Source organism: Sorex fumeus, unplaced genomic scaffold, assembly GCF_029834395.1.
Source record: "Sorex fumeus unplaced genomic scaffold, SorFum_2.1 ptg000100l, whole genome shotgun sequence".
NCBI classification, from domain to species: domain Eukaryota; kingdom Metazoa; phylum Chordata; class Mammalia; order Eulipotyphla; family Soricidae; genus Sorex; species Sorex fumeus.
Genome location: NW_026606157.1, coordinates 7,151,991 through 7,179,571, shown reverse-complemented (window position 1 = coordinate 7,179,571; position 27,581 = coordinate 7,151,991). Strand labels below are relative to the sequence as shown.

At 44.0% G+C, this 27,581-nt stretch overlaps 1 protein-coding gene across 18 annotated transcripts in view; it reads left to right on the top strand.

Annotated features, from left to right (window-relative positions):
* Positions 1-27,581, top strand: part of C2CD5 (C2 calcium dependent domain containing 5) — a 92,803-nt gene that overhangs the window by 27,683 nt on the left and 37,539 nt on the right. For 4 of the 18 annotated variants that reach the window (XM_056134668.1, XM_056134661.1, XM_056134660.1 and 1 more), the window contains exons 7-12: positions 4,040-4,191; positions 10,786-10,871; positions 11,533-11,565; positions 15,282-15,390; positions 18,367-18,432; positions 27,248-27,362. In XM_056134668.1, coding sequence (XP_055990643.1) covers positions 4,040-4,191; positions 10,786-10,871; positions 11,533-11,565; positions 15,282-15,390; positions 18,367-18,432; positions 27,248-27,362 — 561 coding nt within the window. Of the gene's footprint in view, positions 1-2,949; positions 3,075-4,039; positions 4,192-9,069; positions 9,262-10,785; positions 10,872-11,532; positions 11,566-15,281; positions 15,391-18,366; positions 18,433-27,247; positions 27,363-27,581 lie in introns of all 18 variants that reach the window. The other 14 variants (XM_056134672.1, XM_056134669.1, XM_056134667.1 and 11 more) reach the window with 9 other exon arrangements.

Below are 27,581 nucleotides of genomic sequence, written 5' to 3'. Positions count from 1 at the left end.
TGCAAGGCAGACGCCCTCCCCACTGTGCTATCTCTCTGGCCCCTCAGGTAGCTAAGATATTAGGTGCATATTGCTGCACAGGTGAAGTCGAGGTGGTAGGAGTCACTTTTTGGGGGATTCGGACTTATTTTTCCTCTTTCCATAGCAAGTTGAAGTGAAGGTCAGGTCCCTCTTCTTCTTCCCAGCCCTATCCGTGCTGTCTCTCAGGGCCTGGGTTTTGCGTCTGTGTTGTTTGAAGTTTTTTCTGTTTTCACTAAATTACTTGATGGAGAAAGAAAACGGAATTACCTGTTGGTGTCTTAGAATTGTGTGTGGAGAGTAGGGAGTACGTTTTGCCTGCCTCCAGGAGCAGCTCATTCTGTTAATGCAGAGTCTTTGTGACTGTACATCTCTTCCTCTTCTGTTTTGGTTGTAGCCATTTGTTTTCAGTATTCAAGTATTCACGCCACGAAGAATTTAATTTGCCTCATTAATATTTTCTGAAATATTAATGGCGGCTTGTCAAGTGATTAAAAATAACCAAACAAATGAAACCGTAGACGGATTCTTTTCAACCAGGTTCTTTGGATTTGTTGATAATGAATCAATCCGAAGACTAGTTTTAAAATTAGCTTCTGATTCAGCTGATTATAATTGTTCTAGTATTTAATTATAGTATTGTTGATTCTGGATGGGAATTTGATGAAAGGTAGTTTGGATTATGTTTCTGTCTGAGTGGATTTAATTTTAGAAATGCCATTATGTTTAGTAAGGCAACCTTTTTATTCAAGGAGACTGGTAAGAATTAGAACTTCAAGAATGTGTTATGGTTATCATTTAGTATATTTGGATTTTAAATGGAACATTTTGCAATGTTCATTTTATTTTGATTTTGTGAATGGTTTATTCTCTTTCGTCAGTTTGATTTCCCCGCCCCCCACCTTTAGATGTTTAATGCAATATACAATATAAATCTCTGCTGTTGGCTAACTAAACTACCTTGATGGTAGAAGTGCATATGAGTATGATTTATTGTTTTTCTACTTACAAAATCAAGGACTTCTAAAGAGAGTTTAGCTCCTATTTCTCCATGTGACACTGATTTTTAAGATATTAAAATCTGTTAGTGACTATAACAAAGAAAAAACAAGCAGAATCTTAGTTGTTTGTATAAAAATTGGACCCAAAAAACAAACAAACCCGAAAAACAAAACACACTCCTAAATGAGATTTTTTTTTTTTAATAATAAAGGACATTTTAAATTTTAACTAGTGGAAGATAGTGACATAGAACGCCCTGGAGTGCATGGCTGCATTTGCGGCAGCGTGACCTCTTTTCAGTCTCTGATGGGTTTAACATACATGCTTGTGATCTCTTATACAAGGGCTTAGATGGCTCCAGGCTGAAACACAGCAATCTTCGCATACCTTCCTCTTATGGTGATGGGAAGGTGCATGGTGGTGGGATTGGTGTTTGAATATTAACTGTAATGAACTATTTGAACAACTTTATAAAAATAAAATAAAAATAAATTTACACTAGCAGCAAAAGTAGAAATAGTAGCCCAGTTATAAAAGTAGCAATAATTTAAGAAATTAGTCTCTAAACTACTAAAGATAATTATTACCAAGAAATAATAGCTCATATCTTAGTCTTGGAAATTGCAGTTTTTGGAGGAACGTCCACTGGGTGATAGGAAGGCCAGGAAAAGTTGGGTTCTTAGCCTGCTTGTAATTTGAATTCTGAAATTGGGATCCGGCAGCTTTTAATACACGAGTGTTTCCCTAGATTGTCTGCACAAGAAAAGGCAGCACATAGTGAGGGAAGAGGCGATACCGAATCCCGCGCGCTGGTTACCTTCCTTGCTCCCCTTCCTGTGTAACTGCCCTTTTAACTGAGTCTCTTTCCGGAGACGTTCAGTGTGACGCAGGAGTGTGTCCGCCCCTGCCGCTACAGCTACAGCCGAGCACGTGTTGAGCTGTGGTCGGTCACGGACAGAAGTTTAGATCGCAACACATATTCAGAATGTGCTTTAATAAATTCTGCTGAAGTTGCAGTTGCCTCTGAATTAGGGACAGACAGAAATCCTTTACATCGGCTTATTGAATTTTTTTGTGGGTGGGTGGGTGGGTGGGTGGTTCCCAGGCGGTGCTCAGGGGCTGTGGGGGCCCACGGAGGTGGGTCGGGCAGACCCTAAGCCCTGCTTTTGCTCAGCAGAGCTGAGGAGCACCAGGCCTGGCAGTGCCGGCAGCTGGGCAGGCGTGTGGCGCCGGGCATCAGACACGAGGCCTTGCCCACGTGTGGCCTCGACCATCGCTTCGGTGCCCGCGAAGCGGATTTTAAAAGCCGTCACCCTCGCTGTGTGCCCGGCGTGACCCGGGTTCAAGCTCGGTGTCGGTGCTGAGATCCCGTTAGGCTTCTCTCTGCGTCTGCCCGCTCCCCGTGCTCATCCCGGTGTGGTGCTCCCCTCCACACTCCTAAGGCTTTTCTGTCTGGAGGTTCGAGACGGACGCAGCCCCGGGAGAACTTCCGAGAGAAAGTGACATGGTGTCAGCCCCTGTTCCTCTCTCCGCCTCAGGGGTAAACATAGAGGTCCCCGTAAGGGCTGGAGCGTCATTTCTGTGGGCGTTTTCTCCCCCAGAGCCAGTATGGTAGTGACGTCAGAGCGGGCGTTTGGAAGCAACGGAAGATCCGAAGCTTAAGTTTTATCACACAGCCCCACTGACCGTTCTGCTTGCCGCTTTTTTGCTTTTTGGCACTCACGTTATTAACCGGATCCTTTAAGCTAGAGCTCACCGTTAATACTTAGCTTCTCAGCTCCCACTTGGTTTCTGCATGCGGGGGGATTCGGGGAGAATCCCCCTCCCCTCTCCTCCGCTCCCCCCGGAATACGTGTAACTTGCCTTTTTGCTGTCTGTTGTATGCATTGTTCTCTTCTCTCCCGCTGTGACCACCGCACGTTCCCCCAGGTCTCCGCTGGTCCACCCTCCAAGCCATGGATGCCGCTCGACTCACAACAGCCCAATTCACACTGCTACTGGCTCCCGACTTACTCAGAACTTCTCTGTGTCTGTTCCCACTCTCATCTACACGGGTACGAGACCGCTCAGACCGCCGAGCTGGGGTCGGCAGGCCAGGGGGGCAGGCAGGCAGGGAGCCAGGTACCCGGGGCTGCGCGTCCTCCTTTTCTCGCTCCCAGGGCAGCCGCAGGAAGGACCGTCTGCAGCCGCCCCCCCAGGCGCGGGCTCCTCGGAGGCCAGGGTGGTCTCCCGGCTTCCAGGGTCTCTTCCATAGATCTCCGGGCACCCTGGCCACGTACATGCGTCTCGGGCAGCCGTTTCTGTCTCGGGCTGGAAGGAAAACCGCGGGTTGGGTTGGAGACGAACCCTCTGCCCAAGCTGCCCGTTGGCTTTATTTTCTCCATGTACAAAACTTGTTTCGTACGTTGGGTTTGTTTTCTATGGAAGAGACCTCTTGGAAAACAGGTAAGCAATGATTCTGCAAAAAAACAAAAAACAAACCAACCCTGCCATGTTTCTCTGTAGCTGTGTTCCCGCCCTCCGGTGTGTTTTTAGCTGTTGATGCTATAGGATAAGGAAACAGATTTCTTTTGAAGATAACCGTGTGTGCAAATATGAAAACACTTAACGGAATATTTACACACACACCATTTGCAGTCATCTTTTTTTTTTTTAACTTTTGGAACTTTAAAAAAAAAGCATTGTTTATTTGAAAATATTTTCAGTTCATGTATTTCTTCTTTTTATTTCTCCCTTTAATATATTTTTTTACCCCCCCCAAGTCTGTCATTTCACGCTTTTTTGCATTTTTCCTTGGCTTATTAACTGTTTCGATGCAGATAATTATTTATCTGGAGAGTGATGAATGGTTAGACGGCCGTCGGTTCTCTTGGACCTCATTCCCGAACCCACCTGTAAGGAACGGCCGCAGGCCCACCCCAGCCCTGGCCTGGTCAGCGTTCGGATCATGCTGCCTGCCCCTCCTCCGTCAGGGTCCTGGCGCATGATGACTTAATATTTCTCCACCTTCTTCTGGCAGGCTTCCCTTCAATGAAGATCCCAATCCCAATACTCACTCATCAGGACCCTCCACCCCTCTGAAAAACCAAACTTATTCCTTTTCACCTTCCAAGTCCTACAGTCGACAGTCCTCTTCTTCTGACACAGATTTGAGTTTGACACCCAAGACTGGTAAGGTGCCTCCGCCCACTTTGATTTCCTTCTCGTTTTTCGTTTGATTTGGTTTTGTTTTTAGATTTTGTTTCTGTTTCTGACTAGCTTTCCATCCGAGCCTTTCTTCCTTTTGGCATTTAAGTGTAAAAAGAGAATGTGTGAACGCGGTTCCTTTTTAGTTCCTGCAGCGAAAATATTGACATTTTGCGTACTTTGAAAAGTGTCTGACTTGGGGAGACTTACCCTGAGTCACAGTCAGGGCTCTGAGGCCCAGGGTTTAATTTTGCATGGAGATATTTTTCATTTTATGCGCAAAGTAAGAGGAACCATGTCTCTAAGCATGTCTCTCATGGACGGGAGGTGACAGTAGCAGCTTGTAATTAGTTATTTTTTTGATTCAATGTTTTCCGTAAATTCTGAATTTAACGACAAGATTTCATTATAAAAGAAAACGCCTTAGAATAACTCTGAAATGGTTAGACCTAGCTATGCTTTCATTCATTTCTTATAAAAGAGACATTTGGTTTTGCTGGCCTTACTTTCCAGGTTACAGATAGCGTTTTTCATTTATTTTTACATATTTCAGTGTCTTAAAGTTCCTGCTTTCCGCAGCACCCCGTGGTCTCCTGAGCACCGTCAGCAGTGACCCCCCAGAGGGTCAAGAGCAGCTCCTGAGCTCAGCCAGGGGCGGTCCCTAAATTTAATAAAACAAACAAAACGAATGGCCATTTTTTTTCCCTTTCCTGCTTGTATTTTGATGATCTTCCTGAGTGTTTACCGTCAAAAGTGGATAGGAAATCAAATTAGTTTCATACTCATTGAACCAAAATGACTTTATTGACATGTCAGTTATGTTTTGGGGTTCCTTGTTTTTGTGATGCCAGTGACTGACACCAGAAACGTGTAAGGCCTGTGTGCTCTACCCTGAGCGCCCCTTGCCCCAAAATGGTGATGATGATGATGGTGGCTTTTCTGGATTTGGGGCCACACGCAGTGATGCTCATGGACTGTTCCTGGCATGGAATCGCATCCAGTGGTGCTCAGGGAAGCAGGAGGTACTGAGGAGTCAACCCAGGCCTCCCGCTGCAAAGCCTGTGCGTGCCCTTTTGAGCTAGCTCCCCAGGTGGCTAGGTGATTTTTTTTTTCTTTTCTTTTTGGATCACGCCCGGCAATGCACAGGGTTTATTCCTGGCTCTGCACTCAGGAATTACTCCTGGCAGTGCTCAGGGGACCACATGGGATGCTGGGAAACGAACCCCCATTGGTCTCATACAAGGCAAACGCCCTATCTGCTGTGCTATCGCTCCAGCCCCCTAGATGATTGTTTTGTTGTTTTTTTTTTTTTGCTTTTTGGGTCACACCTGGCGATGCACGGGGGTTACTCCTGGCTCTGCACTCAGGAGTTACTCCTGGCGGTGCTCAGGGGACCATATGGGATTCTGGGAATTGAACCCAGGTTGGCCGCGTGCAAGGCAAATGCCCTACCCGCTGTGCTATCTCTCCAGCCCCCTAGATGATTGTTTTTAAGGGAAAAATATACATAAAGTTAACAGCAAGTAGTCTGCAATTTATGTAAATACTTTTTCTTTTTTTTGGCCCAGCGGAATACCAGCCAGATTGATGAGGGCATTTTTTTTTTTTTTAGTTCATGTTTGTGTTGCTTAAAATTTAAGATTTACTATTTTTTTTAACTTTATGAAGGGTATAAACTGACTCCAGATTTTATGACATCAGTGAAACAGTAATGAAAAAGAAATCTGATTTCCAAAACAATGCTAGTTCTAAAGAAAGGACCTTCCCTCGGGTGGGGTGGGGACCACACCTGGTGGTGGTGGTCAGGGCTTACCCCTGGCTCAGCGCTCAGGGACCACTCCGGGCAGTGCTGGGGATGAGCCCAGCTCGGCTATGTGCCAGGCAAACTCCTACCCGTTGTACACTGGCTTTGGACCAGGAAGAACTTTTATTTTTTTGAAAACCTGTATTGTTTTCTATCTAATTAAAATTAGTAAGTGTAGTCGCAAAACTTAAAGATGTATAAAAAATACATTTTTGAAAGACTAGCTATTTATACATACGAAATTATGAACGGCATCTAAGAATAGTTTGATTTTGATAGCAGTTGACCTTTAGGAATGTGGCAGGAAACGGCCATTCAAACTGTTTTTTGTTTTGTTTTATAAAATAAATGAGATTCTGGAATTGAAATGTCTAACAATCAAAATAGGACTTAGTATTTAAGTATTAAATATTAAATTTAAAAATTCAAGCATTTTTTATTAAAAAATTAGTATTTAAAAAATAAAAGGTTTTTTTGTGTGGGTTTTTTTTTGTGGGGGGGGGTGGCTGTTTTGGGACCATCTTTGTTACTCATGGCTCTGTGCTCAGGGGTCATTCCTGGCTGTGCTCAGGGATCTGTGTGGTGCCTGGGATCAAATCTAGGTTGACCACATGCAAGGCAAGTGCCTTAATCTTTGTACTCTCTCTCTGGCCCTGAAGAATAAAGTTTCTAAAAAAAGTTTTGAAACTTTGCCCGTTGATCTTTTTTTTCAAATTGTTTTCAAAATTTTTAGTTTTTTTGCCATGCCACAAATACATTGGGGTTTTTTTTTGTTTCGTTTTGTTTTGTTTTTTCTTTTTGGGTTACACCCGGCAATACACAGGCGTTACTCCTGGCTTTGCACTCAGGAATTACTTACTCCTGGCGGTGTTCAGAGGACCCTATGGGATGCTGGGAATCGAACCTGGGTTGGCTGCGTGCAAGGCAAACGCCCTAGACGCTGTGTTATCACTCCAACCCCACAAATACATTTTTGAAAGTATTTTCTTGGTCTGTTTGTTTTCCTTCAGTTCATTATGCAGGCCACATAAATCTCCAGAAAATTGTCATGTGACACATGACTGCAGACCCCCATCCCTTGGCCCCTAGTAGCAGTCAGTACTGCGTTCTCAGTGAAAATTCTATTTCCTAGCTCCAAATTTTTAGTTTGAAAATTATCATTTACAATAGGTATGATTTTCACATATTTCTGGATTTCTCAGCTTCCCCTCAGTGACATTGTTTACTGGATAATTCTTTGCCTTAATTAATAGCATATTTATAGGACATAAACAGTGCTTAGTACTTCTGCCCTTTCTCTTGGGTCTCTAAATCTAAATATCTTCAGGCTCTCAAGAGGAGTGTTTCTTCCTACATTTTGTGGAGATTTAAAATGGCAAAGTTATGATGGCTCTATAATTCCTAAAGCCATGGTTACACATTGAAAAAAAAAAACCACATTTTTTTTGGTCTCTGTTTCACCTATATACAGAATCAGTCTGAGAAGCAGAATAAATGTGCCGATGATAATGAAAATGATCAGAGTAGGGAGCCAAAGCTAGAAGCTCTCCATCGAGCTTTTTCTCTTTGTAGTAAACTCCTCCTCCTGCTTTTCAGAGAGGACTTATTTTTAAAAAAAGTTTGTTTCTGTAGGATCTAGTTTTGGACACAAGGCTCTATTTTCTTCTTTTCTCACCCGCATTCAAGTAATGGCAGGGGAATTTTAGAATGCTAATGTTTAGGATTTGGATTTCATAGGAAATTGAAGTTGACTTTCACTTAAACATATTTTTGGCCCCCCAAGTACTGTGCGGGGGGCCCTTGTTGCTGAGGTTGAACTTGGAGTCCATGGAGAGCCACTTTCCAGACCCTTCGACCCAACAGCCCATACAAGGATCAGCCAGACAGAAGTTAATGGGTTTTTTTGGTTGTTTTTTTCTGTTTTTTGGGTTTTTTTTTTGTTTTTTTGGATCACACCTGGCAATGCACAGGGGTTACTCCCGGCTTTGCACTCATGAATTACTCCTGGTGGTGCTTGGGGACCATATGGGATGCTGGGAATCGAACCCTGGGTCGGCCGCATGCAAGGCAAATGCCCTACCCGCTGTGCTATCACTCCAGCACAGAAGTCAATGTTTTATTTGGAATTAATAACGGCATCTCTGCTCCGAAGTTCTCTCTCTCTCTTTTTTTTAATAAAATGATATGCAATTATAATGCATTTGTAGTTACTGTTCTTGGCCACTCAGTGTTTATTTTTGAGGCAGTCCATTTCTGGCATGAGGGATTTATTTTTTTTATAATTTCTTTTTTCAAGCATAATCATTTTTTTTTCAATATTGATTTTTATTTATTTATTTACTTATTTTTGCTTTTTGGATCACACCTGGCGATGCACAGGGATTACTCCTGACTCTGCACTCAGGAATTACCCATGGCGGTGCTCAGGGGACCATATGGGATGCTGGGAATCGAACCCGGGTCATCCGCATGCAAGGCAAATTCCCTCCCCGCTGTGCTACTGCTCCAACCCCCTGACTTGAAGGATTTTTAACGTACATTTTTAACCTTTCATAGTCTCCACATTCACCCTTTTTTTGTGGAAGCCCTGGAGCATACACCCAGTGGTGCTCAGGGCTTACTCCTAGCTCAGCGAGCACTCCTGGTGGCCTTGAGGGACTTTATGGGGTGCCGGGGATCAAACCCTGGTCAGTGGGCAAGGCAAGCGCCCTCCCCTCTGGCCTATCATTCCCGCCCCACCTGCCACATTCTTTAAAAACAGGCAGGAATTTCAATGGAAGAAATCCGCTGGCAGTGAATGGCCCGACACCCTAGGCTGCGAGTGAAAGCTCTATAGTCCAGAGCTTGCAAGAGTTTTGTTACGTTTCAGGCTATGCCCGTTTATTTATATTATGTTGGATCGCTGGTCAAAATATGATTTCATATGCTCAGTGTAATCTGTGTGTATATTTTGAAATTCATTTTTACTGTTCTGTTTTGCTTCATCGTTGCTTTCCTTTTCTTGTGTTTTCTGACCATCTTCTGAACCTGCACCTTTTCTCTGCCACTTTCCTCCACAGCACCTTCCCCACAGGGGCGTAGGCTGCACCCGAGTCCCAGCTCCCCCTCTCTCTATTGTGCCTCCCTCCACCTCAGTCAGTCCTGTCTCCTCCTCTCGGACTCTAGCCTCCCCCCTCATCCTTCTAGCCCTGTCAGCTCCGTTCTGAGGAAAAGTGTTTCTTTCAGTGAAGAGCTGTTCCTGGCCGCCTCTGGTAGGATCACATTATGTCAGCTTTTGTCAACCCTTGATTTCCAGTCCGTTTTTTTGAAAAGAAAAGAAAAGAAAAATAATCTCATGCTCTAAAGAATTACTGGGTGTTTTGCACAGGATGTCCTAACACTTGTTGCTCACAGTGAATCCGATCAGAACCAGGAGAGGTGATTGAGCGTTATGGGATGGGAACTTGCGGATATTCTGCAAGTAGAGCTTGGCATATTAAAAAACGTTCATGCCTGCGGACCTCGATGTGTGTGTTCCCAGTGGCCGAGGCGCTCGTTGGCAGAGGTTCTGTCCTAGACGCCCTCATTCTCTCCCCTCACGCCCACTCCATCCATGTGGGACCTGTGCCATCATGTTGCCAAGCCACAGCACTCCACGAGTGGATTATTCCATTTGACTCAGTTCACATTTGATTTTGGTGATGTCTTTCATGACCCTTCCCCCCCCGTCCATTATATGAATTGTCAAATTTATTCCGCTCTATTTTCTGATATTTAATTTATCTGCAAAACTGCATTTTATTTTGTGGCTCTCAAGACGCTTCAGAGACCCGAATTTTATTTCTACGGTTAGTATTGTATAGTCTCCAAAAATCACGTGTAGGTTATTTCGAGTGAAATGAACTACTTAAAAAAAATTTTTTTTTTTAAGAACCCAGAATGGGACTATACACATGCTATCCTTTGTTTCCTTATCCAAGAACAGCTAAAAATGTCAAAGGAAATTAGTCCTTTTTTAACAGTCACTAGACTCAGCCCATCTTTAGTTTGGGAAGGGTGGGGCTGAGCTCCAGTCTCTAGAGAGGCTTTCACCTGTGCTATGCTTTTTGTAATTCTTTGGCCGTAGATTGTCTGTTGGTATTAACAAAAAAAGTAAAATAGGGGAAAAAAATTCAAAATTAAGCCTTCAAAATACATATGAGATTTGGGAAATAGAATTCTTTCATCCATTACTACGTACATTTGTGATGTGTTTATTATATGTCTGTGATTTTTTTTTAGTTTAAAAAATTTATGTTGACTTTTAAAACTGAGTGTTGCAAAGTTTGAATAGTAATACTGTTTTGTCATCAATAGTATGTTCGAAATAGGAAGTCACTAGGAAATAGATTTGACTATTTTTATATTTTTTATATTTTAAATAAGCCTAACGAGTGCATTTCTCTACTTTAAAAACAAAACATTTACTGTTGCTCATTTCTACTGGCGTTATTTTTTTTAACGTTATCTTGTTAAAGACTCAGCTTTTAAATACACAAGTTCATCACGGCTAACGTAATTTTTAAAATAAACCGTAGAACACACTCTAGAGCTAGCTGTGAGCAGTGGCACTTTGAGAGTCTTGCTCCTAACGGAAGCTGGCAAGTCAGAGACGTTCTAGTTGTCATCCCCAAGACAGTCAATGTCTGCATTGTTGGAACAGATTTGACTCATGATGTTGATGAACACGAATGTCATTAAGCTTTCGCTGTCTGTTGCTTTGTGTCGGTCGTTGTTCACGTGCTGCTGTTCTCTAGGGATGGGCAGTGGCAGCGCCGGGAAGGAAGGGGGCCCCTTCAAGGCCCTTCTCCGACAGCAGACTCAGTCGGCCCTGGAGCAGAGGGTAAGGCTCACGCGCTTGGTTTTCACACCGCCGAGAGGTTCTAATATCACGCTTCCATTCATAAGTTATTTCCATAGCTTCTACATGGAAATTTGTGGTTTTGAAGCCCGAAATGTGTTTAAGGTATCAAAGTAATGTGTTGATAAATGATCATTTTTTTTTAAATGGGCCAACTCTGCGGCTTCTTGTTTCATCTCCCAGTCTTTTCTGAGAAACGTTCTGTTGGGAAGTCTGCGAATGAAGAACTCATTTCTAACTTTATGTTAGTTATGCAACATAAAGGGGAAAAGTGGGTATTTTCCCAGAAAACATGACATTGAATTCAGTTATATGAACATATTACCAAACTATATTAATTTTGATTGAATTGAACTAAATCATCAATTATGATTGATTTAATTATAATGGAATTATGTTTAAAATATTGATAAATTTGTTTTCTGAGATGATCTGATCACCAGCTAATAATATCTCGGTGTAAGAAGTACAGAGATTGTTTATTTCTATAAATTAAATATAAAGAAGATGATTTTATTCAGTGTGTTCCTCTAGTTTAATTATTAGAAGTTTAATATTTAAAGATGTTAAGTGGAAAAATGAGTACCGTTTTTGGATGATTTTTCTCTTTATTTTTATTTTCCGTGTAAACTTCCTTGCTAAGGGAGGATCGCCTCATAAGTTCTGTAGAAGGCGGGTAGGTCTCTGTGCGTGTGTGACCCCTGTTGCTTGTTTCGGTAGCTTTCCTAGTTCTCATTTTGATCATTCAAGTTTTATTTATGCTTTTAACAAGTGTTGCCAGCTTCTTTTCTTTTCATAGTGCAAGACTAAAACTTCTTTAAATAGTACTATGAGGTTCATGATTTTTGCCTTTGTTTTTCTACATATCTAATACATACAGTGCATGGTTTTCTATGTCATGTCAGCTCTGTGAAGGCCAGTTCCATAACTTTCATTATGTCCACTTTCAAAATCGTGTTTAGAGGATTTTTCTTCCACATGTTCCATTTTACACTAACTGTTAAAAAAAAAAGATGAAATAGCAAATACATTTTAAAGACAAAACTATTTTTCCCCCCCAGAGGTTGGTTTTTGAGAATAGTGTTTTCCTGATTCTGTTATGACAAATAACACAGTTACTTTCTTTTCGAGTCTCTGATGCTAATATTATCTGTGTGAAAAGGCACCGTCTCTGTACACAGTGCCGGAGGGAGCTTAGTGATGAGTGATGAGACGCAGCTGTACCTAGCTCTCTGTTCTCAGCCACTCTTAGAATTTGCAAATGTCCCAGCTACTCATTAAAAAGCCCCCTAATTCAAACTGTTGAAACCAACTACAGGAAAAGGCTGAAAACATCAAGATGATCGAGTGAAGGTGTGTGTATTCACTTAGCAGGGTTTTTTTTAACCAGAATGCTCTTACTTTACACCCACCCTTCTACTTTTTATTCTCTTCTGAGTCCCCCAGACTAGCAGTATTCCCTGTCATCTTAACTGCCATTCTTCACATGAACAGAAAAACATGAACTGCCCCGAACTATGATAGAATGAGATTTTTGCTTGTATATTGTGTCTGTGACTTTATATAGTAAGAATCTAGGAAAGCATCCGTGTTTTTCCTTTCCAGGAAAAAATGTCACTGGTCAGTGAAAATAGTTTCGAATGAAATCTGTGTTTTCAAATATACTTTGAAATATATTTGGATGTGTTAACACAATGGGTTTACGTTGTTAGAGAATCTTCATGGAATTAATAGTAAATGTGTGACTGTAATTTTTATTTACAACTTTGTAAAAACCAAGTTGGCAGTATTCGTTGCCTAACTTCGTCACAAGTATCTGAATTTATGAGACACACGATCGAATCCCTTCACCTCTCCCGCTGGTCTGTCTCTTGGGCCCTGCAAGGCCTTCTCGAGTTCCCATTTTCCACCTATGACATGGCAGTGCCAACACCTCCCCCTCAAGTCGGGGGAAGATAGGTGAAGCATATCTGAGATCCTTTGCAGGGCCAGCGTCACTGTGAAAGGCATTCCAAAGACGTGTGGTGCAGCGTCTTTTTTTTTTTTCTAATTTTAATTTTTTTTTAAATTGAATCACTGTGAGATATAATTACAAAGCTTTCATGTTTGAGTTGCAGTCATACAATGATGGAACACCCATCCCTCCACCGGTGCAGTGTCTTTAAGGAGACTGACTTGTCTGCACACGGCCTTTTGCTTAGAGAACAGTGCCACTTAGATTTGCTGCCGGATGAGCTCCGGGCGTGCAGGAGAGAATTGAAGAGGACGTGCGCCTGCCTGGTGCCTCTGGACTCCCATAGTCCACTTCTGCCCTTTCCCTTTTTCTCTCTTGAGGCTGTTTTCCGAAACTGGGGGAGAAGAGCACAAGAGTCTTTAAGTAGGAAACTCCTTTAGGTTCAGATTTTCATGCTTACCTCTAACCTAATGCCGTAGATCTTTCCATAATGTCAATTTATCTCTTCAGTTTCTCAGTTTAGAACCTAGTACCATTTTCCATTTAAAAATATTAGCACAAATCTATTCTCAGAGATTTTTTTATTTTTCACTTTTGTCCAGATGTATAAATAGTAAATGTAAAATGCTTTGTGTTCTGTGCTACTGTGTCATATGCTTGACGTGTACTGTGGAAGAATGTGGAACTTTGTTCTTTAAATTGGACAAAACCCTAAAAGACCTAAGCGAGATGATAAAAATACTTAAAATTCTAATAATTCCAGCTTGCCTCATTTAAAATCCGAGGTGGACACAAGGAGGCATTTTGACTTCCCCTTCTCTCATACATTGACATGGAATTCCTCTCATTCTCCTTCCTTCCTTTCTCCCTAGCCTACTGGCTGGGCCTTGCCGGAGCAAATTAATACATACATATAAATGATTTTTTGTTTGTTTGTTTTTGGGTCACACCCAGTGATGCACAGGGGTTAATCCTGGCTCATGCACTCAGGAATTACTTCTGTTGGTGCTCGGGGGACCATATGGGATGCTGGGAATCGAACCCGGGTCAGTTGCGTGCAAGGCAAATGCCCTATGCACTGTAATATCGCTCCATCCGCTAATATATATATGTATATATATATTAACTTTCATTTTTTTTTATTAACATAGGCCAGGAATTTTTTTTTTCTTTTTTTGGTTTTTGGGTCACACCCCGCCGATGCATACACAGGAGGGCTTATTCCTGGCTCATGCACTCAGGAATCATTCCTGGAGGTGCTCGGGGAGGTAGCACCCTCTGGGATGCTGGGAATCGAACCCGGGTCGGCCTCGTGTAAGGCAAACGCGCCCCCCCCCACGCTGTGCTCTCCTTGCCCCCCCCCCCCCCCCCCCGAGTTCTCTGGACCCTGTGGAGTTGCAGGCTGGCAACCCGACAGCCTGAGCGCTCTGGCCCCACATGCTGTGTTGGCGCCTGCCACGCACACGGCTCCGTCCGCGCGTCCCTGTCACGCGGGGCACCCCCTGCCTGTGTGGGGCCTCGTGGTGCAGCAGCGTGCCCGGCGAGCACCCTGCGGAGAGCCCTGGGCTGCCCGCACCCTTCCTTGCCTCCTGCCGGCGCCGCGTGCGCCCTTCTGTCTCGGGTCCGCGTGGCTTCGCTGTCCCCGACAAGGACGGGAAGCAGGTGCCTCGGGAGACCTCTAGGGGTCCCGTGTCCTGGCTCTGCGCTTTTGACGGCTGTATAGTACTCCACGCCGGTCCCCTTTCCGTACTTTGTTCCCCTACCGAACTGGGTTAGGTTGGTTTTTTTTTGGGGGGAGGGGTTCTTTTTTTGGTTCCTTTTTTTTTTTTTTTTTGCTTTTCCGGTCACACCCTGTGATGCTCAGGGGGGTCCCTCCTGGCTCTGCTCCCCTCCGGACCCCGTTTCGCTCCACAGTCTGAAGCGACCTGGTCCGACTCCCCCTCGGACCCCGGACTGCCCTCCGGCTTCCCCCCCACTTCCTCTCAGAGAGCCGCCCTCCCCCCATCCCCCCCCCGCGCTTGGGGGGCGCAGACAGGGGACCCCCGTCCCCGTCTCCCGAGGGTGCAGGACGAGCGTGTCTGAAGAAACGCCTCAGACAGGAGCGCCAGGGACCCTTTTTTTTCGCCCCCTCCCCGTCGAGGGCTGACAGGAACCGTTTGAATCCCGCAGCTCAGGACGCAGGTCCCTGACGGGCCGGGGGTCCGGGTGGGGGGTGGGTTTTAAAACGTCTGTCCCCCCGGGAATGCTGTGACACTGCACGTGCCTCAGAGGTCGCCGCGCAGCCTCTCGGTGGGAGGGGGCGGGGAGAGGCTGGATCTTCCCTGACTGAGATGGGACGTTTGGCCGGCACGGCACCGGGGGAAACTGAGGCAGGAAGCCCCCCACCCCCCACCTCACCCCGACTCACGCTCAGCCGCGCTTCCTCCCCCCCCCCCCAGGAGTTCCCGTTCTTCACGCTGACGGCCTTCCCGCCCGGCTTCCTCGTGCACGTCGGGGGCGTGGTGAGCGCGCGCTCCGTCAAGCTCCTGGACCGCATCCACAACCCCGGTACGTCCTTCCGGCCGGCCGTCCCGCTGGCGCGCGTCTGTGTTCCCGGGGTTGGCTTGTGACGGGGGAAATCCAAAAGGTTTATCGTGATTTAGGGGATGTTCTTTCAGAAAACGAAGGCAGTCAGTCTGAGAAGATCAGTGGTGGCGTATGTACGGGGTGAATCGGTGACCTGCCTCTTGGGAATTTGCAGTGACCCGAATGTAGAAAAAAATGCAGTGACTCGAATGACAGAAGAATGCAGTGAAGTCTGTTTTGGTTCATTTCTCTTATTTTTTTTTTTTGGGGGGCCAAACAGACAACAGATTGATTAGTTTTTTTCGCCCCCCTCCCCCCCCACCGTGTGTCCTGTCATTTTTGAGTCAGCTGTTTTCTTTGACCCAGCCAGATAACAAATTTTCACCATTTTAACCACGACGGACCCTTAATTTTAAGATGTTAGTCTCTTTGCCACGATCTGCCACTCCTAGGAGATTTGAGTGATTTGCTTATTTCTACCGGAAGTCTTCTTTAAGATTTAATTGTGAGTATATTGTATAGAGTCTCTGGCTGATTCCTCACTTTCCCCTATGCAGTGATTTCTTGTATAGAAGTGAATACCAATACTAGCTCACTTCTTTAAATCATGAGAGCATGATTCTAAAAGAAGCTAGGTATCAGCATGCAATAATTTCAGGCCTTTGCATTCATTAGAAATGCTTTGGAGGTTTTTCTTAATCTAAAATAAAAATACTGATGTGGGAACTTTGTTTCTGGAATGTGTTCTCACACCTCTCCTCGACCCCAGGACTTCCTGATTGGTCTCATTTATTTTATCGATGACGTACCTTACGTCTGAAGTTACATTGATACCCCTGTTATCACATACGCATCTATTTTTGAAAAAAATTTAAATGATCCTTTCCAGTAACCTCTTTCTGAGGCTTAAGTTGACTGCCGAATAAAGAGTGAAATGCTTTGAAATTATGGTATGCAGAACGTTTGTGCATAGTGATTTTGAGGCTACAGAGCAAAAATTTTAACAAATTGAAAAACTAAAAAAGCACTTGAATTTTTGCCCTGTGATTTGATGCCACTTGAGTTAGTAATTACAGAGAAATAGAATGGAGTTTTTCTAGACTTTGGGTAAAGTTTCAGAAAAGCAATACCGTGTCAGACTGCCTAATGCCAATTCTGGGTAGATAACATCTTTGAAGCACGGGTCTTCTTTTTTCCTTCTCTGGTTTATTTTGTTTCCCCTGACTCTTATTTTTCTGGTGAGCTTAAAAATCCTTTCTTCATTGTAATATGGATATATTCTATACTATCATAATTAATCGAAAATTTAGATTGATGCCAACGTAACCAGTGCATTGAGGCTTGAAGACTGTTCCAAGTTCCTCATTTGGGAGGGAAGTAGGGAAGGGGTCTGGGCATCCTGTATCCCTGATCCCGTGCTCCAGAGTCATCTCTGGAGATGCTCAGGGGACCATATGGATGCTGCCGGGGACTCAAACCAGGGTCAGTGGGATACAAGGCCAGGGCCTTAACCCCGGGCTCTCTCTCCGCCCTTCTCCCCGCCCTCCTCCTCCTTTCCCAGTTCCTTATTTTGAATCGTATGGAAAGTGCAAGGAAGGTTTGAGTGATGAGATTTGACACTAACTGTGTTATGGAGGGCTAGTGCCAGGTGTTTATTTGGTTTGTTAACTCACTCACATAGATGGTACAGGCTGAGATGAGAGCCTCCAGATGATATCCCAGCAGTACCTTAAACTGGGATATCTCCTTCTTACGGAAAGCATTTTGATTTTACTCTGTTTCTTCCATGAACTCTGAGTCAGCTAGAGAGTCTGGGAGGATAAAATGGAGTCTCTCCAAGTTTAAGTAGAGATCTGTTATTTATAATCACATTGAATTTTTTTTTTCTTTTTCAAAAAAAAATATAACCTGCTTTTGGGCCTTTTTTTCCCCCCTTGCCTATTCATTATAGCTAGGAAGAAATGAAAGAATCCAGCCTCGGGGAAGAAATCAGGATCCCTTGTTACCAAAATGTTTGTGTGTTGGTCACAGTTACTGTCTGGACCATTCCGGTTTTTTCTTCCCCTTGCGCAGTATTTTTTTCAGTCCACATACAGAAATTCTCAGTTATTAAGGCTATTTCCCAAAAGGCTTATGAGCATATATGCAATAAATATAATGGCATATGAGTAGTTTTTATTTCATCATCACATAAATACAAATTATCGATAGATTCTAATGACTCCAGTATACTATCTTGATATAACAATTATTTTGGGGGGCAGATAAGAAGTTTTGATATAACTATAATTCTTTGGATTATCTTCTAGGTAATATTTTGCGCTAAAAATGTTTCCTTCATCTCCATGCCCCTTAAGTAACTATTCACGAAACAAATTAATCTGTTGAAAAAGCTTCATTGTAAAGCCCAGTTCTAGGTTGGTGTTTAGCACGTGGCGGTGCATTCAGTTTCACGACTTGGAATCGGCCTCCAGAGGGGCCCTGGGCTCAGACACTGCATCACTGTTGCAAGTGCTGTATTTGCGCTCCTAAAGGAACCTCGCCACTCTGCTTTGGCTGGTGAAGATGGAGGAATTTCTATTTCACACCCAAGTGTAGGACAGAAATCCCATTTCGAGACCCTAGCCACGCATGACTCCTTGGATGATTACTTTTGGGATTCCTTTTCTTCAGAACCTCTTTGTGAAATATTAAGCGAATAAGGTGACATAACAAGGAGGAAACGGGGTGGTTTGGCAATCCAGGTAATTCCCTCCAGTCCTGAGACTGTAGCTGACGCTAGACCGTGAGCGCATGCTCCTCCCGCCCTTCTATTTCTCCTTCTTATTAACTCTGCTGTCTGTCTTTCCAGTTCCTGTCGAGTGGCGTTGTCGAGTGTGTTCTTGTTTATAGTGTTTTGTCTTATTTCTCCTCTTCTGCACCTAAAACTGATCTCCTAATTTGCTGTTTTGAACTCAGCCTTTGTCGGAATTATGGGTAACACAAGACCTTACAAACTGCTAGACTGGAATAGTTTCAATTCAGGTATTTTAACGGTCATTCAGTACTACATATGCTGACAAAAATTATGGCAGCTCAGTGAAGTTTTTAGAGATGCTGTAGATTAAATAGGTTTAATGTCAATCGAGTCATACAGATACATTCTGCAATGTGTGTAACTCGTAATTCCCATTGGAAGTGCACAATAAAAATGCGCTAACTAAAACGAATTAAAATTGTAGAAATACCATTAATTACAAATAGCTTTTATTCGTAGAAATACCATTCATTACAAATAGCCTGTTAGGTAATTAGCTTTCAGAATGATGATTTTAAATTATTACGGTTTATTTTGGATAGTTTATTCCTATCAGGTAAATGATAGGCACTAGCTTTATAATCAATTTTAAGATGTTAATTATTAATTTTAAGTATAAATTATTAACTTGATAATTAAAGTATGCTTAAACTATTTTTAATATGTTTTTGTTCGATTATTACTATAAAAGTGTAATAACATTTTTATTTATAATCCTAGCAAATCCTTTAATCCTACCAAAGTTTGGTAAGTAAGAATAGATTCTGGGAGGATTATCGGCTTTCATAAGCATTCCTCTTTTCTCTTCTGTGTAAGAATATAATTTTTCTTTTTAAGTAATTTTGCATATGAGTCTAGCCTACAGTTTTGAAATAAACTAAAGTTAGCTTTACAGCTGATGATGTGGTTTAGAGTCAAAGCCAACTTTTTTTTTGAATATCAAAGCATTTTGTATCAATACCTGAATATCTAAATTTTGTTGCTGATATTGGAATTAATGAAATAGTAGAAACCTCTTAATTGAGTACCAGAAGCTGGTATCTTAAAGAACAATTTTAGCTCTTGGTATCAAAAAGTGAATGTCGTGACAGAAAACAGAGACAGAACCTCCAGGAGGCTTAAGTGTTTAGCTGATGTCCCATGATCCTTTCAATATCGTAAACTCTTTTGTCCTTAGGAGTCCGAGGTTTAAGTTCCGATGTAAGTAATGCATGTTTGACTATGAAGTGACTCATGTTCACCTTGCAGATTTACCTCAATTCAGTCTAATAAACAATCTGATTAGGTCCAACCTTTGCAGATTCAGACTGACATTATTTGGTAAATCTTTAGGGGAAATTGCTTCTTTTTCCTATCTAAGTTTTTGCCACCGTGTCATCATACCAATTAGAATGAAAAAAATAAAACCCAATTTTTATTGTGTCATTTTAGTAGGAAATTAAGAATACATGCTGAATTATTTAATACAAATAAGAATGTGCATTTAAAAACAGGCATGTTTAGTGGGAAGACAAAAATTCCCAGTTATGTAAGAAAAGAATATTGAGGGCAGATTTATCATTAATAATTTAAGGAGCTGAAACCTTGTCAGGGCCAAGGTGTTTAGAATAAGATGTGTATTTGATTGAACATATATATATAATCTTCCAGCCACAGTAGAGAGAGACTTGGTGTCATCTAAGAGGAATTGTCGGTTTTGGCAAGGAGAAGTGTGGTTGAGGAAGCAGTATATCTTGCCATCATTTTAAATAAAGTCAGGTATATGGAAAAAAATGGATAGAAGTTACAGAATGTTAAATGAATGTCAACAGTGACACACTTTCCATATAAATAGTGCGCTTTTGGTTGAAGTTTTAGAATCAGGTCATTGCCGGTACATCCTTGTAACATCTTGGTAAGGCAGATTTTGATGTTAGTTTAGGAAAATAACTTGATAATTAGGGGCGGGGGGAACGTGGTCCCTCTGGCAAATATGTTGAAATGATTTCTGTATTCTCTGTAATTAGAGAATGTTTAGCTAATTCTCTCTTGTGTCACCGTAGAAAATCAAGAATGGACTCATTAAGGAGAAGCACTTTCTAAGGCTTTTAGTGAAGCCAGGAAATGTTAATCTGTTTTGTGTTTTCTGGGTTCTCTGCCACGAGGTGTTAGGATGTGCCTTATTATCCATTTAGTAATAATTGTCTAAGAGAAGAGGAAGAAAAATGGTTTTATTTGAGAGATTTATCATGGGACATTCTAATTTTAGGAACCCTGAAATGTGGAAAGGTGCAGGAAGGCTTTTTGTGTCCCACCGCAGTTTATAAAATACGAGGTTTTCTTCCCACACTCCTTCGACTTTGTTTTGGAAGCTAGGTCCTAGGGCTCGAAGGTACTCACCTTCCACCTCTGCTTCGGGAAGATCAGAAAACACGGCAGAGGGTTACTCTCCAGTTGGCTGTGGTGTCGGACACAGTGTAAGGAGAGGCAGGATCGAGCCCCACTCATGGCAGAGACGCTGGCAGGTGATTCTGTTTGGGCTCTGCTCCGGGCCTTATGTGTGGTCTCAGGGCCCACTCCTGATCTGGGGACTTGTTTGCGCCTGCTGGTGCGAGCAGATATCGTGGGCGCAGAGTGGGCAGGGAGGCAGCGTGGTTAGACGGCTGCTGTGGTGACTAGCGGCGGTGGTGGCTTGTTTGGGGCCCAGAGAGTGCCCGGCTTTGCCTGAACCAGGACTCCCGAAGAGAGATCTGTGGGCAGACACTGTTGTCATTCCTGCATCAGCAGAGGGAAGCACAGCAAGGGAGGGAGGGAGGGACAGAGACAGAGACAGAGGAAGGGGGTGGGGAGGGAGAGGGAGAGAATGAAAGACAGGGAGAAATCTCGAGAGGGAGAGAATGAGAGAGACAGGGAACGGGAGAGAGGGACGAGGGAGAGAAGGAGAAGGAAAGAGAGAAGGGTGGGGAGAGAAAGAGAGAGAGAGTTTGTTTCCCTTGGCAAGCTTGTCTTTTTGAAGGTTGAATTAGAGAAAATTCTAGAATAAATTTTCACCGTCCTGCCTCTGTTTTTTCAAGTAACTGTGATCTCTTTTTTCTTTCTTCTCGATTTACGACAAAGTATATCTGAGCTTCACATATACATACATCTGCTAGAGAGACGCTTTTTTTCCTTTCGTGGTGGAATCCACTGATTTAAGCCAAAGTCTGGGAGAGAGGCTCCCTGAGGAGGCAGCCGCCCGTGGCTGGCTCTTCCCACTGTCCCTTGCCACCAGTGAAGCAGCTTTTCCGCCTCCAGATAACGAAAGGATGAGTGGACTTAGGTCAGTGTGCCCGCTCCGTCCCCGCCCGCTTAGTCAGAGCGTGTCCCCGGGGCAGCCTGGACCTCAGAGCCCCTGGGGGCCACACCCTACCCTCACCCCAGCATGGGCCTTTGCTGGCCTTGGTAAGGCCCACGGGTCTGATGGTGGCACTGGCCAGTTCCCTGCGGAAGGGGGACATTCCTGCCCCTCAGCCCCATAAGCTCTGCCTCGCAGTGTGGGGACGCTCCTGGCTCTGTGTTCCAGAGGGGGCCACTTCCAGAGGTGCTCAGGGAGCCGTGGGGTGCTGGGGACCGAGCCCACCCCAGCCCCTGGTGCAGTCTGTGCTCAGCCCGCGAGCTGTGGCTCGGGCTTAGTCAGGACAGGGTAACTTTTCCTTCGTCCTTGAGAGTACTTTTACGCCTTAGAATACAGTTGAGTGGAGATGGGGTTTTCTTGAACTTGAATTCCGCTGATGATCCTCACCATTATTTTTTACTGTTTTTTATTACGCCCAAGAGTATAATAAAAATCCCTGCGTAGGGATGCTTCTAGCTGAGGTTCATGTTAGACGAGCAACTTTTGCTTTGCAGACTTCTTTATTTTTAGTTTTTGGCTTTTGGGGTCACATCCGGCGATGCTCAGGGATTACTCCTGGCTCTGCTGCACTCAGGAATAACTCCAGGTGTTGCTCGGGGGACCCTGTGGGATGCCAGGGATTAGACCCGGATCAGCTGCGTGCCAGGCAAACGCCCTCCCTGCTGTCCTATCACCCTGGCCCCAGTTTGCAGACTTGTAAGAAGGTTTTCAGGAAGGAGACCGAATACTCAAGGTGACATAAATGTAGTATGTAGAATAATCTGTTTTTAAAACAAGTAATATGAAACATGCATATGTAATATATAATTTTATCTATACTTACAACGTAGCTGGATATTCCTTATCCTCAACTGTACAGACAGTCAGAGGTGTGATCTCCTTAATAGTGAATTTTTATTCTGTGTGTCTGTAATGTAGTGGGAATTCACTGCATTATTATAATGCACGATATAAATGCAGTATAAAATTGCTCTTTATGCTAATAGCATCCAGTTAAACTAAACACGAAGGAGTGAAATCTCACAATTAAGGAGTCAATTTTATGTCCTAATTTTTAAAGAGACTAAAGACTAATAGATCTAATGGGATTCTTTCCTTCCCATTTTCCGACCCCAGATTGCCCCACCTTGCTCTCCTGAATTGCACGTTACTTTCTCTCCATTAAGCCTCTTTCTAGTCTAATTCTAAATCCCTGCCCAGTTCAAAGTTGAAACTGGGACTCTTAATTTTTCCTTGAAACTGGTACTCTTAATTTTCATTTCACCATGGGAAATTAATCTATTTATTGAAGGTTGTTTTCGTTTGCAATATTAATTTAGACATTTGAGAAAGTCATTTTTGTTCTGTTCATTAAAATGGCAGGTGATCATATATTAAGAATCCTTAATTCTGACACTTGATTTCCTCTTGTTTATTTAAAAAAAAAAATCAGGCCAAATTCTCTTCATATCCTTTCATCCCCCATCTCAGCCAGATTAACCTTCTGAAGAGCAGAGTTACTCCTCCTGAGAGCTGTGTGGAAGCTGCACCTTCGGTAGTCAGGTGTTGCTTAGTCCCGAGTATCTGCCTGCAGTTCCGGAGGGTCGGGTTCGATAAAGGCACAGTTTCCTGGGCTGTCGGCTTCACCTTGTGGAGCTGTACACGGCTGCTGTCCTTCTCGGACTGTCCTTCTCGGAGTTTCCACCAGCCTCCCCTGCACTTCACGAGCAAGCTAAGATGCTAGTCAGATGGCAAGATATCAAGCTGCGACCATGCTCTAGAAAAGCAGCAAGAGGAACTGCATTAAGTAGGATGTGAATGCAGGTGTGCAGACCAGCACCCCTGAGGGAGACCCCATCGGGGGGCTGGTCTGGACCTCAGTTCAGAGATAGAGCCACAGATTTGTGATATTATTGAAGGAGAGTTGTGACCTGTAGGGGAAAACCCTGAAAAAAATATAATTTGTGTGATAATTAAGTTTTAATATCACCCAAAATATCTTCTTATAAAAATAAATAGTCGCGTGGAGGATTTGGAGGAACTTGGTATTCCAGGAGGGGTTTTTTTTTTCTTGGCAACTCTGAAATGCTTGCTGTGACCTCACATCTCAGCTGTATCCGCATCCAGCGATCAGAATTCAGGAAGCCCGTGATGTTTCCTAGGTGGCATGTCCGTTTGCCATGCAGTTTTAGACCATATTTTTTGTTTCACCTTTTGTATAAGTAAGGTAGGTTTTTCTAGCGTTGCAATTTTTTTTGTAGGGCGTATAAAGCCACTCAGACTCACAAGTGCGCTTCCCAGTGAACAGGAGAAGAGAGCTAGTGTGTGTAGTTTTCCAAATTCCATGCCAGGGCTTAAATCCCGTGACACCTCTGAATTTTCCCCTAGAAGAAGCCAGGCCGAACCATAATCACGATTTGAGCGTTCTCCGACTCATCTCTTGCATACGAAATCACTTGGAAAAGAAAGAGATCTAATTTTGCCTTAACCGTAAATAAGTTCCATCTCAATTCCACTTTAAACAACCCCCAAATTCAGGAGCCAAAACAAACCAACCAACCAAAAGCCAAAACCGAACCATCTCTTGGCTTCTGGCTCTCAGCGGCAGAGAAATCACCGATTGGACGCCCAGTGTGTGACCAAGTGCTTCCTAGCGCACGCTCGCCTCGCTTTCCCCAGGACCTAGGGCCATTTCTTTCTGTGACCATTTCAGTGAGCTGCCATAGTTTCCAGTCTGTACCGTCACCCCCCACCCCCCCACCGAGCATGCGCCTCACGCCCACCGTGTCCTGGCTCCCATCTGCGCGATCTGCTTGGCCAAACCCTCCGTCCCCTGAGCTTCTGCTTCAGCCCAAGCCCAGACTTGAGATCTTCTCTGGAGTGTGTGGACACGCTGCCATTCGCTTCCGTGGCTCCCCTGTCCCGTAGCTCTCTAGCTTGTAGGGGACCTGTCAGTACCTCGGTACCACATGGCACCCTCCCGTGCACTCGCGTGGCTCATGTGTCCGGATCCAGGCTGCTTGTGAATTGTCAGAGAGTATGGATGCTCTACTTGCGCTGCATTCAGCTTTTCTTTTTCTTTTTTTTTTCTCCCCACCCCCCCCCCCCCCTCCAATCAGCCACTTATTCTTTCATAGTGTTTGATTTAATGATCTGGTTATTTTTTTTTTTAAAGTGTTATACCAAGGTAAGTTTTACACGAACGAACTCTGTACTCGATGTGGTTACCTGTATCTCATATTGATGATGACATAGTTTTCCATTTAGACATGCTGACCATTTCTAAATCGATTTTGATTTCAAATAAAGAGCCAGCTTCATGGTCTTTTCATGTAAAAGCAATGCGATAGATTATTTTCAGTGGAATCAATTTTTTTTTTTTTAAAAAAAGAGGACAAGCTCTCCTGGGTAATTTGTAGTGCAGATGGAGGCAAGTCTAATAGGAGAAAATTTGCTTTTTTTTTTTATTATAGATATACAGTATATAGTTTTTTTTTTGCCTTAGCAAGCAATATTTTAAACCTCTCAGAATGTTTTCAGTAGTAAACAGCAGCATCTGCTCGTCAAGAGAAGTCAGACTTCCTTTTATACATCTCCAGGAAATTATTTTCTAATCCTCCTTTTTGACTGTGTGTGCTGCATGTTTTCGTAGAGTCCTAAGTAACTTGCTAGTGTAGCGCGGCTGCCCGGGCCCTAGGTGTCTCGTGCTGCAGAGGCTCGAGTTTGGGAAGGACAGTGTTGATGGAGTAAGTAGCTCGCCCACTCCCTCGAGACGCCGGCATGCCTGGGAAGGAGACAGGTGGGTCCTAAGGGGGATTTTGTGAATCGGTTTTGATTTGGGGGACCACGCCCTGGCGCTGCTCTGGGCTGCCTCCTGGCTCTGCACGTGGGGGTCACTCCTGCCAGGCTCCAGGGGCCAGATGTGGTGCCGGGGACGCAGCTGGGGTCGGCCACGGGCAGGGCCTTGCCAGCTGCAGCTGGCCCCCGAGGAGGGATTTTTTGTAGTCAGTTTTGGCACGCGGGGTCAGGAGATGCAGACATCCTTTGCCACGTCGGGGGCGTGCAAGTTAGGGTCACCTAATTGCATTTCGTGAGACCGGCGACTCAGCCCTGCCTTGTCGTCCTCTAGTTCTTTTCCTTCTTCATTTTATCTTGGACTTGGATCTTCTCCTCAGCCTGCTGGAGTCTGCATTTCTTTCCTTTTCCTCTGAAAGACGCGTCAGGATAGCTCTGTCTTGGACCCCAAACTTGAATCCAAGAACTGGCTGGCATCCCTTGTAGTCACGGCTTTTGATCTTCTTATGTCCCCCCGTTCCTTCCCCGGGGAGGAAACAAAAGTCCATCGTAGGATTTTGAGCAATAACAGGCCTTTTACCTTTCCTTTACTTTGCTGTCTTCAGTATTTTACTAGTGAGTATGATTCTTATTTATTTTACTTATTCTAAAAAGCATTTTGAGAACTGCATATATATTGATAGAAATGGAAATGAGATGGTTGTACTTCAGGGGATTTTATTGTTTTTTTTTTTTGTTTTTTGTTTTTTTTTTTTTTGGTTTGGGTCTTTTTTGTTCTGTTTTGGGCATGCCCGGTGATGCTCGGGGCCTGCTCCTGGCAGGCTTGAGAGGGACCCTGTGGGTTGCCAAGGATCAAACCCGGGTCGGCCACATGCAAGGCACGTGCCCTCCCCCACTGTACAATCGCTCCAGCCCCTCCAGTTTTCATAGTGCCTTTTACGTGGAAAATTTACAGTGTGAACTTAGCATCTTATTCAATTTTTTCCCCCCGTTTCAAAATATTCCCAACTGGAATAGGCCACAAAATAAAGAAGTACAGACTATAAAAACTATTTCTGTTTTGAATGTGTTTGCACATAAGACATCCCAATGATTTGCAGCTGCTGTTTACAGAAGTTTGCAGCTGGCGTGAGTGGGCTGGGAGACTGAGGCAGATCCTTCATTCCTGACACTCCCTGAGAAGCAATTCTGGACGCCCCCAGCGGAAGTGAAACACAGTTCTGTGTTTCACAGACGGTTTCTCAGTCACAGAGCCGGAACGGAGTCTGTAGTGTTCTCTCTGAAATCTGCCCCTCTGTACATGAATGAAAATATTTGCATTAACGTTTTAATTGTTTTGCCTTCGGTTTTTGAATGGGCTAGTCCCTTTATTTCTTGTCACCTTAGACCCACGCCGCTCTAACGGAGGGGACAGTGGCTTTCTCTCTTGTCATGTCAGTGCATCTTTGCCTTTGGAAAGAACCCACACTGCAGTGAATTGTCAAATACAGAGACTGTGAAGTAAGAGCACGCCTTAGGTGCATGAATCAGCTAATTATTTTAAGATCAGAACTCGAAACCGTGGGGGCTCCCTTTCAAGTTGTAGCTAATAAAATATCCTATACATGCCCCTTATGGTTGCAGAATAGAGCTAGGTGGTTTGTGTTCCAGCAGTCAGATTGTAAAATGTGGGTTTTTTTTTTCTTTTAGATTTTTACTTTTTTTTTTTTTTTTTTAAGAGTAGCATTAAATTTAAGTGTTAATAAGTTTTTGGAGAAGTAGCATTTTAGTAACGGCAGCTTTAAACTCGGTTCTAGAGCACGACTCCTTTGCCTTCCAGAGAATGTTTAAGCATTTCTTGTTCATACAGACAGCGTGCCGTGGAGTAGTGAACTGATTTAAAATTTATTTTTCAGATGAACCCGAAACTCGAGATGCCTGGTGGGCAGAAATCAGGCAAGAAATAAAATCCCACGCCAAAGCGCTTGGCTGTCACGCTGTGGTGGGCTACAGTGAATCCACTAGCATCTGGTAAATGACGGTCGTGGGGTCGCCGTGTGCCCTGCTCCGTGCTGTGCTTTTTGGGCTGCCGTCGCGCGGGCAGGGAGGAGCTGGTTGGGGGGGGTGGGGGGGGGTGGGGGGGGGGCAGGCTGTCAGCCAGGAGAGGCCGTTGTGGCCACGTCGTTGCTTGGAAACTCTGGGAAAGTGTGGCTTCACTCCTCCCAGCCCTGACTCATTGCTGAAATTGAG